We start from the raw sequence: 14,760 nt of genomic DNA, 5'->3' as shown, positions 1-14,760 counted from the left end.
TCCCTTGCCAACATTAGCAGTTCATGAAAAAAAAAACATTTCTGATAACCTAGTGTTAGGTTTGCATTATCTAAGGACAAAGAAAAGCGAGGAGTGGACGTCGGCCATTATCTCCTGAGTGCCTCCATGTGCTACAATTTAAAATAAGGGGCTTATATTCACAGCAGTATGCTAAATCGCACATGCTGTGAGGTAGTTGAATACGAGGATCACAATGCAAGCTGAAATAGAGCTACTGATGCAATGAAATGGGATGCTGTTTTTCTAATTGACTTGATTGTGTCCTCCAAGCTGGGGTGAGCTGGAAGAGAAAATACACAAACATCGAACTAACGCTAATGCGCAGTGTTCTTCTTGAGCGTTCTTGAGTAGCTAAGAGTTTGTCAGATACTGAGAGGGAAAGAAGCTTTTTTATGTGAATAGCGGAAAGCAGGAAGAATATTCGGTTCCTGCAAGAGAACAAATTGTTACTTGACTGAATGGTACAATTGAACCTTTGAGTTCATTTAAATTATATTATAAATGTTTTTACAGTCATAAATCTGTTTTATAACATTGAGATCAAAATATTCATAGCATAAACTAGGTACTAATATGGCGGTTACAGTATTGCGCATTTCTGCAAGATACAACGAATGACCGTTAGAGTGTGTCGTTGTTCACGAGCGGTCTCTCTCGGTTAGCCATGGCGATCAAAATCCATGCAACAATAGCTGACATGTGCAGTTCAGTGGTCAGTGGTGTTTTCCCCATCAGGGTTATCGGAAGGAAAGGGGTGCTTGCCTGCGCACGTAAGTTTAACATTACCGCGCGCGAGTGTAAAACAGATTCACATCTGAGTGTTATTTATGGTTATTCATGCCCAAAAATAAACATATATGTTCAAAATTTCCAAATCATTCATTTAGAGTTGAAAAGATAGGAAAACAGGTTCATTTTTTATTCCAATTTTTACGTATTCTGGACTGACTTAGGTTCTTAAGTTTCTTAATGTACATGTTGTACGCATGTGATTGCTATATCTGCAATATTTTAGAATAATCTTATTCTTGCTTAGGTGTGAATCCTAAGGGAGGAACATAGACTGAGGGTGTTTGAGAACAGGGTGTTGAGGAGAACATTTGGACCGAAGAGAGATGAAGTGACAGGAGGTTGGAGAAAACTGCATTATGAGGAGCTTCATAGCTTGTACTCTTCTCCAAGTATAATTACAATGATCAAGTCAAGGAGGATGAGGTGGGCAGGGCATGTAGCTCGAATGGGGGAGACGAAGAATGCATATAGGATATTGGTGAGGAAGCCAGAAGGAAAGAGACCACTGGGAAGACCAAGGAGTAGGTGGGTGGACAATATTAAAATGGTTCTTAAAGAGATAGGATGGGATGTTATGGATTGGATTGATCTGGCTCAGGATAGGGACCAGTGGAAGACTCTTGTGAACACGGTAGTGAACTTTCGGGTTCCGTAAAATGCTGGGAAATTCTTGAGTAGCCGTAGAATTGGCAGCTCCTCCAGAATGGCTCAGCTCCATGAATAAGTAAGGTGTTTATCCTACATAAAATATTTTGGAGCAAATACCAATATTTGTTGCTTTGTTTGAATATTAATTTTCTCTATAACATTTACACAAAGTAATTTGTTCATTCTTTGTAGTTTTTTTTTCTGTCTACAGCTACTAATTTCATAGAGTTTGTCTTTAAAACTTATAGTTGTTCAGTTAGTCAAGAGATTCCGTGCCAGACAGGGAACCTGATCGTACATTATCGTGTTTAGAATAGCCCCGCCCTTATTCTCTATTTCTGCCTAGACAAATCCAGTCTATTTCTTCACTACTCGTACTTCCAAACATAACAGTGAATATTCCCACCTATCGAACTAGGAGTCCAATTTTTCTTTCTACTTCACCTTTCCGGTTAATATTTTTCATGTATTTGTCACAGCTTATATGCGTGCTGCATGCTTTACCTACCCATCCTTTTTCCATTCACTACATCAATAACTTTTGAAGAAGAGTACAAATTATGAAGCTCTTCATTATGCGATATTCTACTCTCTTCTTCTACCCCCCCCCCAATCTTAGGTATAAATATTAGGTGTCAGCTTCCTATCCTCGTAAACCTCAATCTACTTTACTCAAGTAGGATGAGAAACCAAGTTTCAGCACCGCCAAAACAAAAACAAAACAAACAATATAATTAGTTTTGTACGTTTTAATCTTCATATTTTAGGACTGGAGAACATTAGATAAAATATTCTGGATTAAATTAGTAGAAAGCATTCATGAAATTTAATTTGGACTTATTTTCTTCGTGAATATAATTCTGACAGAGTACTGTTGTTCCAAAACACCTGAACATTTTCACATATTACCAAGATTTATCATTTATCTTTAGGCCATATATTTGTCGTATATTCTGTTGAAGAGACACGATCATGCCAAGTATAGAATCCAAATTTCTCTGTTTGCTTTCAGAACGAATTTTGTCAATGGCTTGTGATAGAGTTTCTATGTTTTCTTCGTGGTATTTTTGCTCTAATGCTCTGTGAGCTGAAGCTGTGAGCAGAGAATGTTCATTTATATATCCACCGAAACACATAATTTAAATGCAGCAATATGTCTGTAATTCGAAATAGGAAAAATATACAATGAAGAATTTCTGGACAAAATACCATATTTGTCGTTCGTAGCACGAGAATTATTTAGCTAATGAACTGATGTCATCAGCACAGACCAGAATTTGATGTCCGTTATTCAATTCTAATTCTTCTTGATTATCTTTGACTTTCCTAATGGCATATTCTGAGACAATGAACTTAAGAAATTTCTCTTCTTCAGATCATTCTGGGTGAGAAATACGCCAGAAAAATGTTTGCCTATACGGGTTTTAATAAGGGTTTCGTGTAAAGACATTTCCATTACTTTAACCCCTTTAGTGTTTGTATCATATAGCACAACGAAACTTTTGTAAAATTACAACCACTCTACACGAGTCACAAATTATTGCTTGTCACGGTGTACATTAACTACCATTCTTAAGCATAAATCTGTTGGCAGCGCCATAGCTCAAGCGGTTAGTCGCTGGCTTCCAACCGCGGCGACCCCGGTTCGATCCCGGGTCTGGTCAAGTGGGATTTGGCGCTGGGGAAGGTTTTCTCCGAGTACTACGGTTTCCCCTGCCAATCTTTATTCCACCAATTGCTCCACAATGACCCTCACCTATCCTCTGGGGCTGGTACAATAGGCCAGAAGTGGCCGCGGTACAAGGGACTTAGTTCCACCCCAGTAGCAATAAAGAAGAGCATAAATTTGACAGAGGGAGGTTGGTTCTACTCTAGAATCTATACTAAGGGACTGCAATGATTTCTTCTACGCAGGGAGTTGACTTTTGTGGAATTATATTTGGTTATATTTTGTACGAAATTGACAAAATAATATTCCTAGATATCTTATTACAATTTGATGGCACGTTTTTACACAAGAACATTAACAGATTCCTCCTAACTGCTGTGGTATCTCTGCGTATGTAAGAAGGTAATATTTTATCATCTGATAGCTTCAGTATTGTGTCATATGATCAATACGTGGTGAGTGGTACCTCTTCATTTTAGTACCCTTTTCAGTGTCAAAAGAATACGGCAAAGATGATATGGATCAGCTACATGCATTTCAGTTTCATATTACCATCAGAACCATGTAGCACGAATGGGGGAGAAGAGGAATGCATATAGGATACGAGGGGGTACCCAAAAGAAACCGAACTTATTTTTTTTAAACTTATTTATTCAAATTTTAAGCACAAACCTTCAATCCCCTTCAAAGTACTCTCCACTTACACTAATACACTTGTCTANTTTTCCCGAGCAAAAAGCAGAATTTCACCGCCGCACGCTGTTCACGAAAATCAGCCATTGCAAAAACGACGATCACACAAAACAGTTGTCACTATAAACTCTGCCGAAACTAGTCCTTACCTTCTGAAGCAACGGTAGTCGGCTTATCGACTCAGGAATATTAGTTCTATGCGCTCATAGCGGCAAAACGCGGTACTACAAACGCTCTGCCCACAAAAAAATTAGTTCGGTTTCTTTTGGGTACCCCATCGTATTGGGGGTAAAGCCAGAAGGAACTATACCACTGGGAAGACCAAGGCGTAGGTCGGTGGACAATATTAAAATGGATATCAGAGATATAGGATGAGATGGTTTGGATTGGATTAATCTGGTTCAGGATATAGACCAATAGAGGGCTCTTGTGAACGCTATAATAAACCTTCGGGTTCCATAAAATTTTTGAAACGTTCTTAAGTAGCTGCAGAATTGGCGGCTCCTCAAGAAGGGCTCAGCTCCATGAGTAAGTAAGTAATTATTAATTAAGCACCATGTATATTAATATGAGACTCAAGTAATTTTTCCACGTATACAAAATATTTCTCTGCTTTGCAAGTAGCTTACTAATTTGATCGCACCATTTTAGTTCTACGTTGATGGTCGTCCTTAAATTCGTTTATGTCCTACACAAGTTTCTCACTCACTCACTCACTCACTAAGCTGAGGCCTTCTTGAGAAGCCGACAATTTTGCAGCTACTCAAGAACTTCTCAACATTTTTATGGAACCCGAATGTTCATTGCCGCGTTTACAAGAGCACTCCGTTGGTCCCTATCCTGAGCCAAATCAATCTAATCCATACCATACTATCCTGTTTCTCTAAGATCAATTTTAATATTATCCAATAGGTCTATACATCCACTCCCCTATATGCCTTCATATTGTAGTGCTTACTTAGTTAAGTGCAGGGACAACTTTACATTTTACCACCCACCTACATTCGTTTAATGATTTAGACCTCTCATGCCTTGTCAGTCTTAAATTCATCTGACACTTTAGCACTCTCCTGTTTAAGCTCAGTTTTCTTACTGCCTGTGCTAGTCTGGTTCCTGAATTGTAAAGCACAAACGAGTGGGTAGGACCACACATAGAATAAGGAGCTCCAAGACCCTAGGTTTTCGAGGACAGTCGTTCTCCTCAGCCACTGGTCACACCTTGCTTCATAGAGTAAAAAATCTACAACAATAAGCCTTTTGGCTGAATTTCACAACGTTTTTCACTTGCTCTCTGCTGTTTTGCCAGAAACTACATCCCTTAGCCTAAAGCCGATCGTGGAATCGTACAGTGGCACTTGTCTTCAACGCTCTTCACTTGGTTCTGTCAGCTCTCGCAAAATTCCTTGCGCATATCCAACTGCTGCATTGGACTCTATACAGGTTCCTAATGTGACGGCTGTGAAACTCAGGGGTCGTGGCATAGTACTCTCGAATGAAGTTCTTTGTCTACTAATACGCGACCAATACGGTTGTATCTCCCCACCAAGAAAGTTTTATGAAGTGTAGACTCTATTTACCGACGTTGCGACGTACAGGTGCTGTAATTTTGACAGGTACTAAATACTTGATGTTTTAAAATTTAGTATTGTAATCCCATTACAGGTCGGTCACGGTAGCCGAGCGGTCTAAGGCGTGCACTGTCTTCGCTCGCTCGGAAGCCCGGATCGTGGGTTCGAATCCCACTCAGGGCATGGATGTTTGTGTGCGTTTTTCTGTGTCTGTGTACAGGTAGAGGCCTTGCGACGAGATGATCACGCGCCCAAGGAGTCCTACCAAATGTGTAAGATCTAGAAAAACGTAAGTGAACGGAGAAGTTCATGGAAGTAGGCCTAGGCCCACTGGGGCTGTAGTGCCAAGGAAAAAAAAATCCCATTACAATTAATAACGTCAGGTATAATTGCACTACAGATAATATTTGTTACTTTCTTATTTCTTACGTCTCTTATATGTTTATTCTAACTGCAATATTTTAGTCCCAGTAACCTGTTTTTTCTATATCTGATAGCTATACAAACTGTTTTCGCTCGCTCGAACGCTGGGATTGTGGGTTCAAATCCCACTCAAAACATGGATATATGTCTGTTTATTCTGTGTTTGGGTAGGTAGTGACCTTGAGACGGGCCCATATCATTAATTTTACTTTTACTATCTTCTATCAGGAGACAGAGAATGGAACTGGATAAAAAAATTAATTACAACTTACAATTCTTCTGAGATTTCAATCTCGAGAAATTTGACTGAAAGTGGACTTAATATTGGATGACTACAAAATAGCTATGAGACTGAATCGAGGTTGCAGGTACTTACCATACAACATGTCAACATCGTAGAAGCTATTAGATTTTGTACAAACAAAATAAACCGACTGACAACTCTGCATTAAATGTAAATCTGAATCCAGATTTTAACACAGATTTCTCTTCACATTGATCTCTCTATTCATACGGGCTGCTACGTCCTTCCCATATGCCGTTTTCTTCACGAACACTGAAGACCAGCCTTGCAACATAATTTTATTACAGGAGGAAGTAGACATATTCTTGGTTCCAGTCCCTTTAAAATTAATTTTACGAAAGCAGGGCAGCTGTAAACATATCAGACGTGCCAATCTGCAACCTGGGACCGGATGTGCAGACGATGACACTGAAATTCATGGTTAGTGAGCACATCACACATCCGTACGCAATCTGCTACAACCGGCCACACGTTATTCTGTCGGGGAACGTTAACCTGTATGTTTCCCTTCTATAGAACGTTCTCCACGACTAACTGCTACTTTATGGTACAGCTTTGAATAGTATCAGGACACCGGATCAGATGTTTTATGTGCACCCCACATATTCACTAGGACGCTGGGGGCTTTGAAATAGATAATGCAACATTAACTCGATTCTTCGTAATCTAGTTTATAGAGTAATGTCATTTATTATCACCGCAATACTAGTAATTCGTGTACCATTTTTACACGGAGCAGGATCAACTAACTCGTTAGGTTTAACAGTAATACTGGCAAAGCTCCATATAAGAGGATAAACTCAGAATGAATCATACAGAAACATGCACCAGAACGTGAAATTATCGGGAATTAAAATATCATATTATAATGTTAGGTTGTTCTTGCGAAGTTGATGAATATTCGAGCTTTATAATATCAACGGATATAACGGACAGCTGAGTAATCAACTACTGTTTCTAAAGGCCAGGACAAAAGATTGCTTTTTGAGTCAGGTTAATACAATTCCTGAGTTAGAAAACCATTTCTCTGTTACCTGATTCAATATTTCTCTCCTATCAAAGTATATTTTCGCAACTGGTATTCTTCAATGAGGTGCTGTAACTAAAAGTTGTATAAGTTTCAGCTTTCATTAATTGTTACGTGCCTTTACATTTTTTAAAGCAACTGTTAATATGGAATAATTATTTTTTTTTCCTTTAGAAGCTAATAATTGCACAGCCGACTAAGAATTTCCCTGCCTTTTTGTAGAGCCCGAAGATCCATAGTCGTGTTCGCATGAGACCTAAAGTTGGATATCTCCTTAGACAGATGATTTCTATCCACATTTCCAAGCCTTGTTTATTTAATGTTCATTTTAATATTATATATTATATATATTGTATGCACTTTTCATTGTATTCATGCATTATATATGTTCCTCCCGTGACATCGTCCTCGGTTTGATCGTCTTAAAATATTTTGATGAAGAGCGACATTTATTAAGCTCCTCACTGCGTTCCTTTATCTATCCTGTTACTTCCTCTCCTTTCATGTCCAAATATTTTCCTGGACACACTGTTCTCAACAGCTATAACTATCTTTCTTCCCTTAGAATAAGGGATGAAGTTTAAATCTTTTACAAATCAAGAGACAAAATTATACTTTCGTAGGCTTTGTTTTAATGGTTAATTTCAGATTAAAGTATGGAAAAAGTGTTGTAATCATCCCCATCTCGCACCTTGGTTAAGTGAGAATAAGCGTGAGGAGTGAACACAGTATTAGCTGCGAGGTTTCGCTTTATGTACTCATAATTTACCATGGATGCGGGATGATACGCATGCGATGAAACGTAATGAGAGCCAATATATTAATTAGTATTCAGACTACATCTTTTTGCAGATGGATCGACTTAAGCTACGAACTGGAACTGTATTTGCCCTGTATCTCCTAACAAAAGGCGTATTACGAGGACATGAAATAAGAACCAAATTAAATGTTTGAAATAGACCTGCTTATAGTAATTTTATCATTGTGGTGCTATACCTAGAAATTTATCGTTTATAAAAGCTGACTAATCGAATTAAACACCAACGTCACATGATCCAAAGTTCTTATTTACAAGATACATAGTTTACTTTCAACCCATCTATAGAGTTTCCCTTCCACATACTTTAATTATAAATTTAAGTTCAGTGAGGAATAAAATATTTTTTCCCCATTGTTAGCGAACTGGTAACTGTAGAAACAGCTGATATTTCTCTGCAAAGGCCATAAAACGCAAATTGGTAGTTTGCGGTGCTGACCCAAGAAGGTCACGAGTGAAGGTTAATGAGAAAATATCGTGACTAAGTAAGTCGACTGCTTACGACTTAATTTGCATTTGACTTGGAATATTGCCATGAATCCACCATTTTTACCATTTCTAGTAGCTTGTCTCTTTAAAGACTGAGATTCTTCTAAATAATTATAAAGATTCTGTTCGTACGTCACAGGAAGCACATTGCGTCTCAATTATAAAACCACTAACCGGTTACTTCTGTTCAGGGAATAAATGGTTGTTCATTGTGAGAACTATAAGAGGCACACAAATACACTCTGTGGGCAGAATTCAGAGTTCTAGTGTGTTAGAGCAGACAATTAGTGTAGTAACCACTAGGCTTTAAAGCGTTATTGCCCTGAAACAGACCTCGAGTACTTAACATCACACCCCTAGTCCCGTCTATCCCATGATGTAGCTCAGCCTTACTTTTCTGTACAATTCAAGGCTTTCTAAACATTATTACAATATCTTTAGAACCATTATATGCTATATAGGCCTATCCTATATCTGATTTATCGGCTCACTGTTTTGTTCTTATGACTGGCTTGTACAAAACTTGGGGATTCTACGATAAGAATACAGTGCAGACAAATATACAAACATTCATTTCCAGAGAAGGATATGGAGTGGCGATTCTTGTTTTTGACTTGATTAATGCTGTACGGGTCTCGGATCACCCTGCTACCAGTATCGCAATTTAAAATCAAATCGGCACATAAATAATAAAGAATTGAATTGAATTATTATTATTAACTTTTGCAATCATCTATTAGTGTTACCGACATTATTAAAGGCTTGGGAGTGTTTATTGATTTTAAACTTCATTATTTGTAAACCTGTTAGCTGCATTTCGTTCCCAGTGCATTAAGTTGATGTGTCTAGCTCGCAGCTTAAATTTCTAGTGTTATACTACCATTGTTAGATATGAACTTATTTGATAAGTGAAATGTAAGAAGTCAGTATAGGGCAGGTTCGCTCGTGACAGTTGCAAAAGAAACATCAAGATATCAGTTAGATTTTTTGGGAGTACAGGTCAGATGGAACAGGTGTGGCACCGAACGTGCAGGTGAATATACATATTTCTATAGAAAGGGGAATGAGAACCATGAATTCGGTACAGGTTTTCTTTATACGTAAGAGAATCATATCAGCAGTTAAGAGGGTAGAGTTCGTTAGTGATAGGGTGTCATACATGCACTAGGAGGGTGCTGGTGTGATATTGTTCAGAGAGTTTATGCCCCAAGATACATAAAATTTATAATATGAAAGACAGCTTCTATTAGGAACTAGTACTTGTATTCGATAAATTCTCTAAATACCACAAGAAATTTTTCTTAGGAAATTTCAGTTACGAAGTAGGTAGGGAAGACATTTTCAAACCAACAACTGGAAATGAGTGTTACACGAAATTAGTAATAATAACGGAGTTAGAGTAGTAAATTTTGTCACATCAAAAAATCTTACTGTCAAAAGTACAACGTTCCCACATTGCAACACTATTTTGTTTATTTCAACATCTCCTGATGCAGAGATTCACAACCAGATTGGCCATATTTTGACAGATAGGAGACGACATTGAAGTGTACTTGATATCCAGTCGTTCAGGGGAGCATACTCTAACACTAACCACTATCTTGTGGTGGCAAAAGTAAGGGGCAAAGTGACAGTGAGTGAACAAACAAGGCACAGAATTCTTATCGAGAGGGTCAATCTCAGGAAATTAAACGAGGTAGAGGGCAAAGAACAGTATAGTGTTGAAATCTCAATTAGGTTCGCAGCTTTGGAAAACTAGGACGCTGAGGTGGATATTACGAGTAATAGAGCCTGGGAAACTATTAGAGAGAATACAAAAATTTCGACCAAAGAGAGTCTAGGATATTATGAAGTGAAGGAGCATAATACATGTCAGAAACAAAAAATTGAATATCTGAAAGATAAAATTAACGAGATTGCACCTCGCAGTAATAACAAGAACATTAGAGATCTGTATAGAAGAATTGGTGACTTTAAGGGTGATTACCAGCCTAGAAATAACTTAGTGAAGGATGTGAATGGTGATCCGCTTGCAGATTCCTGCAACATTTTTAATACTCGTATGTAGAAGAACTACTTCTCTCAGTTATTGAAAGTACGCACATAGGGTCAGAGATGTTAGGCAGATAGAAATACAGACAGCTGAGCCATTGGTACCTGATCCTAGTCCTTTTGAGGTTGAGATTGCTATTGAAAAATTTAAAAGTTATTGTGACTATAGACGGTTTTCTTATTAGTAACTGTATTTATTGAACAGTTACAGGTCGACACTACAAGTAACTATAGCGCTTACGCGAACTCACTCTCTGGATTTGAGGCTTTCACGGCGGTGACTATGAAGAAAGCAGCCTTCTGGGATTTGGCACCGTGTATATGTGGTGTTAACCGACGTTTCGGAGGAACGTATCGCCCCCATCTTCAGGGTAGAAGAAAAAGTATAAGAAATCTGCAAGCGACAACAGCGTGAGAAACGGTAAAGCAGATTTCTTATACTTTTTCTTCTACCCTGAAGATGGGGGCGATACGTTCCTCCGAAACGTCGGTTAACACCACATATACACGGTGCCAAATCCCAGAAGGCTGCTTTCTTCACTCTCTGGAGTTCACTACAGCACTTAATACGTCTTCTAATTCTGCTGTGCCTTCACCCGTCGTCGCCTGCTTACAGCTTCAACGCAGTAACTTCCTCAACTTCCTTGTTCACGTCTTTATTGTTAGGAGACTGTCTCACAACTCACTCATTGCTCATCGCTCTCAGGCTGGCGGCCATCTCACGCCAAACTCCTACTATTCTCACTGCCTTAAAAATTCTCTCGTAATCCAAGTCCAAGTCACATTGCGACTGAAGGTCAGTCAGTCAGTAAGTGTTGGTGTCGAGTACCATCTGGGGCTCATGACCAAATATTTATTACGGTTTGACAGTTACGGTCTTGCTTTTGTGGGGCCCCTTCTCTGACGAGAGGGCAGGATGTGTCTGTTACATATGCTGCTGGTCCTTGCCAGCGCAATATTTCTCGGGTCCGAGTCCCTTGGGGCTCGCGGCCATATTTTACTGTCTCAGATTTGAGACTTCCCCTTTCGTCGCTTCCTACGACTCGCAGGGTCACGGTGGAGGTATTCGACCCCGCCTCCACACGGACATCTCTCTTAATTACAGCTTCTACTCGTTATTATAGCCTCGGCACGGGCCGCATTGAGAACACCTCTCGCAATTATTCTTCTTTTGTCGCATCTCATAGCTATGGCAGGGGCCACGTAGAGGACACCCCTTCCCATTATTGCTGTATCCTCTGTTGCCGTAGAATTGATTAATTCGTGTCTGTTAGAGGAGCCTTTACCTAACAACGGGTCTACGTGCAACAGTATAAATCGCCAGTCAAGCAGAACTGTTTGAAGCTGCAGAAGAAACATTACGGTCTGGGATGAATATACTCCTTAATTCTATTTGAGATAAGGAAGAATTGCCTGATAATGGAAGGAGTCTATTATTGTACCACTTCACAAGAAGGATGGTAATACTATCTTACTTATCGTGGGATATCACTGCTATCGACTTCATGCAAAATTTTATCCAATATTCTTCTCTCAATGTTATGTCTATACATAGGTGAAATTATTGGGGACCATCAGTGTGTGTTTCGACGTAACAGATCAACTACTGATCAGATCTTTTGCATTCTTCAGATATAAGAGAAAAAATAGGATTACAATGAGACAGCATATCAGCTATTCGTAGCCTTCAAGAAAGCCTATGATTCAGTTAAGAGCTAATTGTACAGTATTCTCGTAGACTTAGGGGTACCCATGAAACTATTTAGAATGATTAAAATGTGTTTAAACGAAACTTGAAGTGCGTATAGATAAGCATTTGTCTGATAATTTTCATATTCAGAATGGCTCAAAACAAGGAGATGCTTTATCGCCACTCCTTTTCAACTTTGCTTTAGTATACGCAATTTGGAAGGTCTAGGAAAACAAGGTGGGACTGAAATTGAATTGGACACATCAGTTGTTGGTTTATGCCAATAGTGTGAATCTACTGGGTGATAATATGGATACAATACATTGAGGAGGTGCTCGGTTTATATCTATGCCGGGACACCGGCTGCCCTAGGATTTTATATGGTTTCCCTCAGTCCTTCGAGGCTAAAACTACGACAATACATCGATTACAACACGACAACTTCTTTCCAAATCCTTTCCAATTCACAATTTGTCGTCTTACTCTTCGTCTTTATATTGTCTAGGTACTAGTAGCATCGTAAAATAACAAAAATCAACACACAGTCCTTTTCCGCTAATATATGTGTTTAGGCTAGTGACTGACCGCTTTCACGTCAGAGAGGGTAACGGGGACACGAATCCCACCAAATTCCTTTTCTCGCGTATGTACTGTGAACACAGTCTGCCAACACCCCGGCCAACCCCATGCGTTTCAAAAAATATCGTGGCAGAACAGTTACACTCTATTGCGTGTAGTACTGATCTCAGGAATTTGTAACAAGTAGCTGCACGCAACTCTCTTCTAAACAAAGAACCCCTAGTTTTTTGGGAAACCTTCGGAACTCACACGAATGAAAAGCCTCCGTCCTGAGACTGAACTCCTGGAACTGTGTGTGACTCAGAGGTCATTCCCACTGCCCACGGTCAATAAAGTTACAAACAAGGGCTGCTATGTCGTTTTGCTAACACGATCAATAAAGTTGTTCTGTATGCACCTTAAGTTTAGATTGAAGCTGAGGGGACGTGATGGGCGGGCGGAGGCAGTTCTGTATCACACTGGATATTAACGGAACGGGGATGCACTAGGCACGGGTCGCTCCAGCATCGTCAAGTCACGACAAAATTTCAAGTCAAAACAAAATATTACTCCACCCAACATTTTAACAGAAATTGCCTGTGATATCTTGTTTGTGATTCAGTCTATTAGCTGCATTTTTTATGTTGTGGTTAGGGACATATGTCGAAATAGTAAATAAGAAATTCTGGGAGGATCAAATATAATCTCCTACTTTCCTTTCAATACATGATGTTTGATACGATATAGACCGCAGAGATAACACCGCGTCCAACAGTTTCTATATTGCTGCATGTATGTTCTTGGCCACGGAAACATATTTACTGAGTCATTAATTTTCTTAATGCTAGTGGAGTGGGAGTAAGTCCCTTGTACTGCGACCAATTCTGGCCTATTGTACCAGCCCCAGATGATAGGTGAGGGTGATTGTGGAGCAATTGGTGGAATGAAGATTGGCAGGGGAAACCGAAGTACTCGGAGAAAACCTGCCCCAGCCCCACTTTGTCCACCACAAATCCCACTTGATCAGACCCGGGATCGAACCCGGCAGCCACGGTGGGAAGCCAGGGACTAAGCGCTTGAACTATGGCGCGGCCTAGATATTGTGTTAATCGATGGTCCTCCGAAACGTCGGTTAGCACAATATCTACACGGCGCCACATCCCAGAAGACGGCATTCTTCACATAACAACGGTTTCCTTTGATGGAAAGCTGTCAGAATGTTTACTTCGGCCCGCTACACCATAAATGTTTAACAGATATGTCCTTTTCAGGAGAATGGTGACTCCATTATACACCGTTTCGAGGAGGATGACGACTTTGGTGGTGCTTTGGCTTCTTTCTTCTCCTATTGCTGCTCTCCGAACCTTCGTCACAGACCGTCATGCAACCGCTGCGGTTGGTATTCTGAGGCGTAGAATACAGGATCACGAAGATATGTGAATACAACTAAGACTGTTAAATAATTGTCTCATTTTAATTCATGATGTTCAGCTACCTACAGTTATGATTTCCATGCGATCATGCTCTCACATTGGTGCACATTTCATTCGCATGAGAATGACAGCTTGCAGACTCTTGTTACCTCTGCTGAAATTTGTTCTGATTCCAGGACTACAAGAGTGAGGAAGATACGAGTATGCATTTACAATGAGAAAATCCATGCAGCTAATTAACTATGAATTCATATTCTTCCAAGAAAAAACATATCAATTATTATTATTATTATTATTATTATTATTATTATTATTATTATTTCTTTTTCTCTTTCTTTTTCTTTACTCGTCCTCACTTTGTAATTGTCCTTTGGGCTGTTAAGTAAGCGTGTAAATGAAGAACTGGAGTTAAATTCATTACTGCTGCTATCCTTCACGTTTTACAGTAGTTATTCCAATTTCTAATTACATGTTTTATCGGAGAAATTACAAATTTTTTTTTTGGCACTACAGCCCCAGTGGGCCTAGGCCTACCTCCATGAACTTCTCTGTTCACTTCGGTTTTTCTCGATCTTA

At 39.4% G+C, this 14,760-nt stretch overlaps 1 protein-coding gene across 1 annotated transcript in view; it reads left to right on the top strand.

Annotated features, from left to right (window-relative positions):
* The first annotated feature begins 719 nt into the window (after positions 1 to 719).
* Positions 720 to 14,760, top strand: part of LOC111866195 (MAM and LDL-receptor class A domain-containing protein 1) — a 39,865-nt gene continuing 25,824 nt past the window's right edge. Inside the window, exons 1-2 of the mRNA XM_023854923.2 lie at positions 720 to 791; positions 14,023 to 14,146. Coding sequence (XP_023710691.1) covers positions 14,027 to 14,146 — 120 coding nt within the window. The 5' untranslated portion in view covers positions 720 to 791; positions 14,023 to 14,026. The remainder of the gene's footprint in view (positions 792 to 14,022; positions 14,147 to 14,760) is intronic.

This window comes from Cryptotermes secundus, unplaced genomic scaffold (genome assembly GCF_002891405.2).
Source record: "Cryptotermes secundus unplaced genomic scaffold, Csec_1.0 scaffold599, whole genome shotgun sequence".
Lineage (NCBI taxonomy): Eukaryota > Metazoa > Arthropoda > Insecta > Blattodea > Kalotermitidae > Cryptotermes > Cryptotermes secundus.
This window is presented reverse-complemented; position numbering and strand designations above follow the sequence as displayed.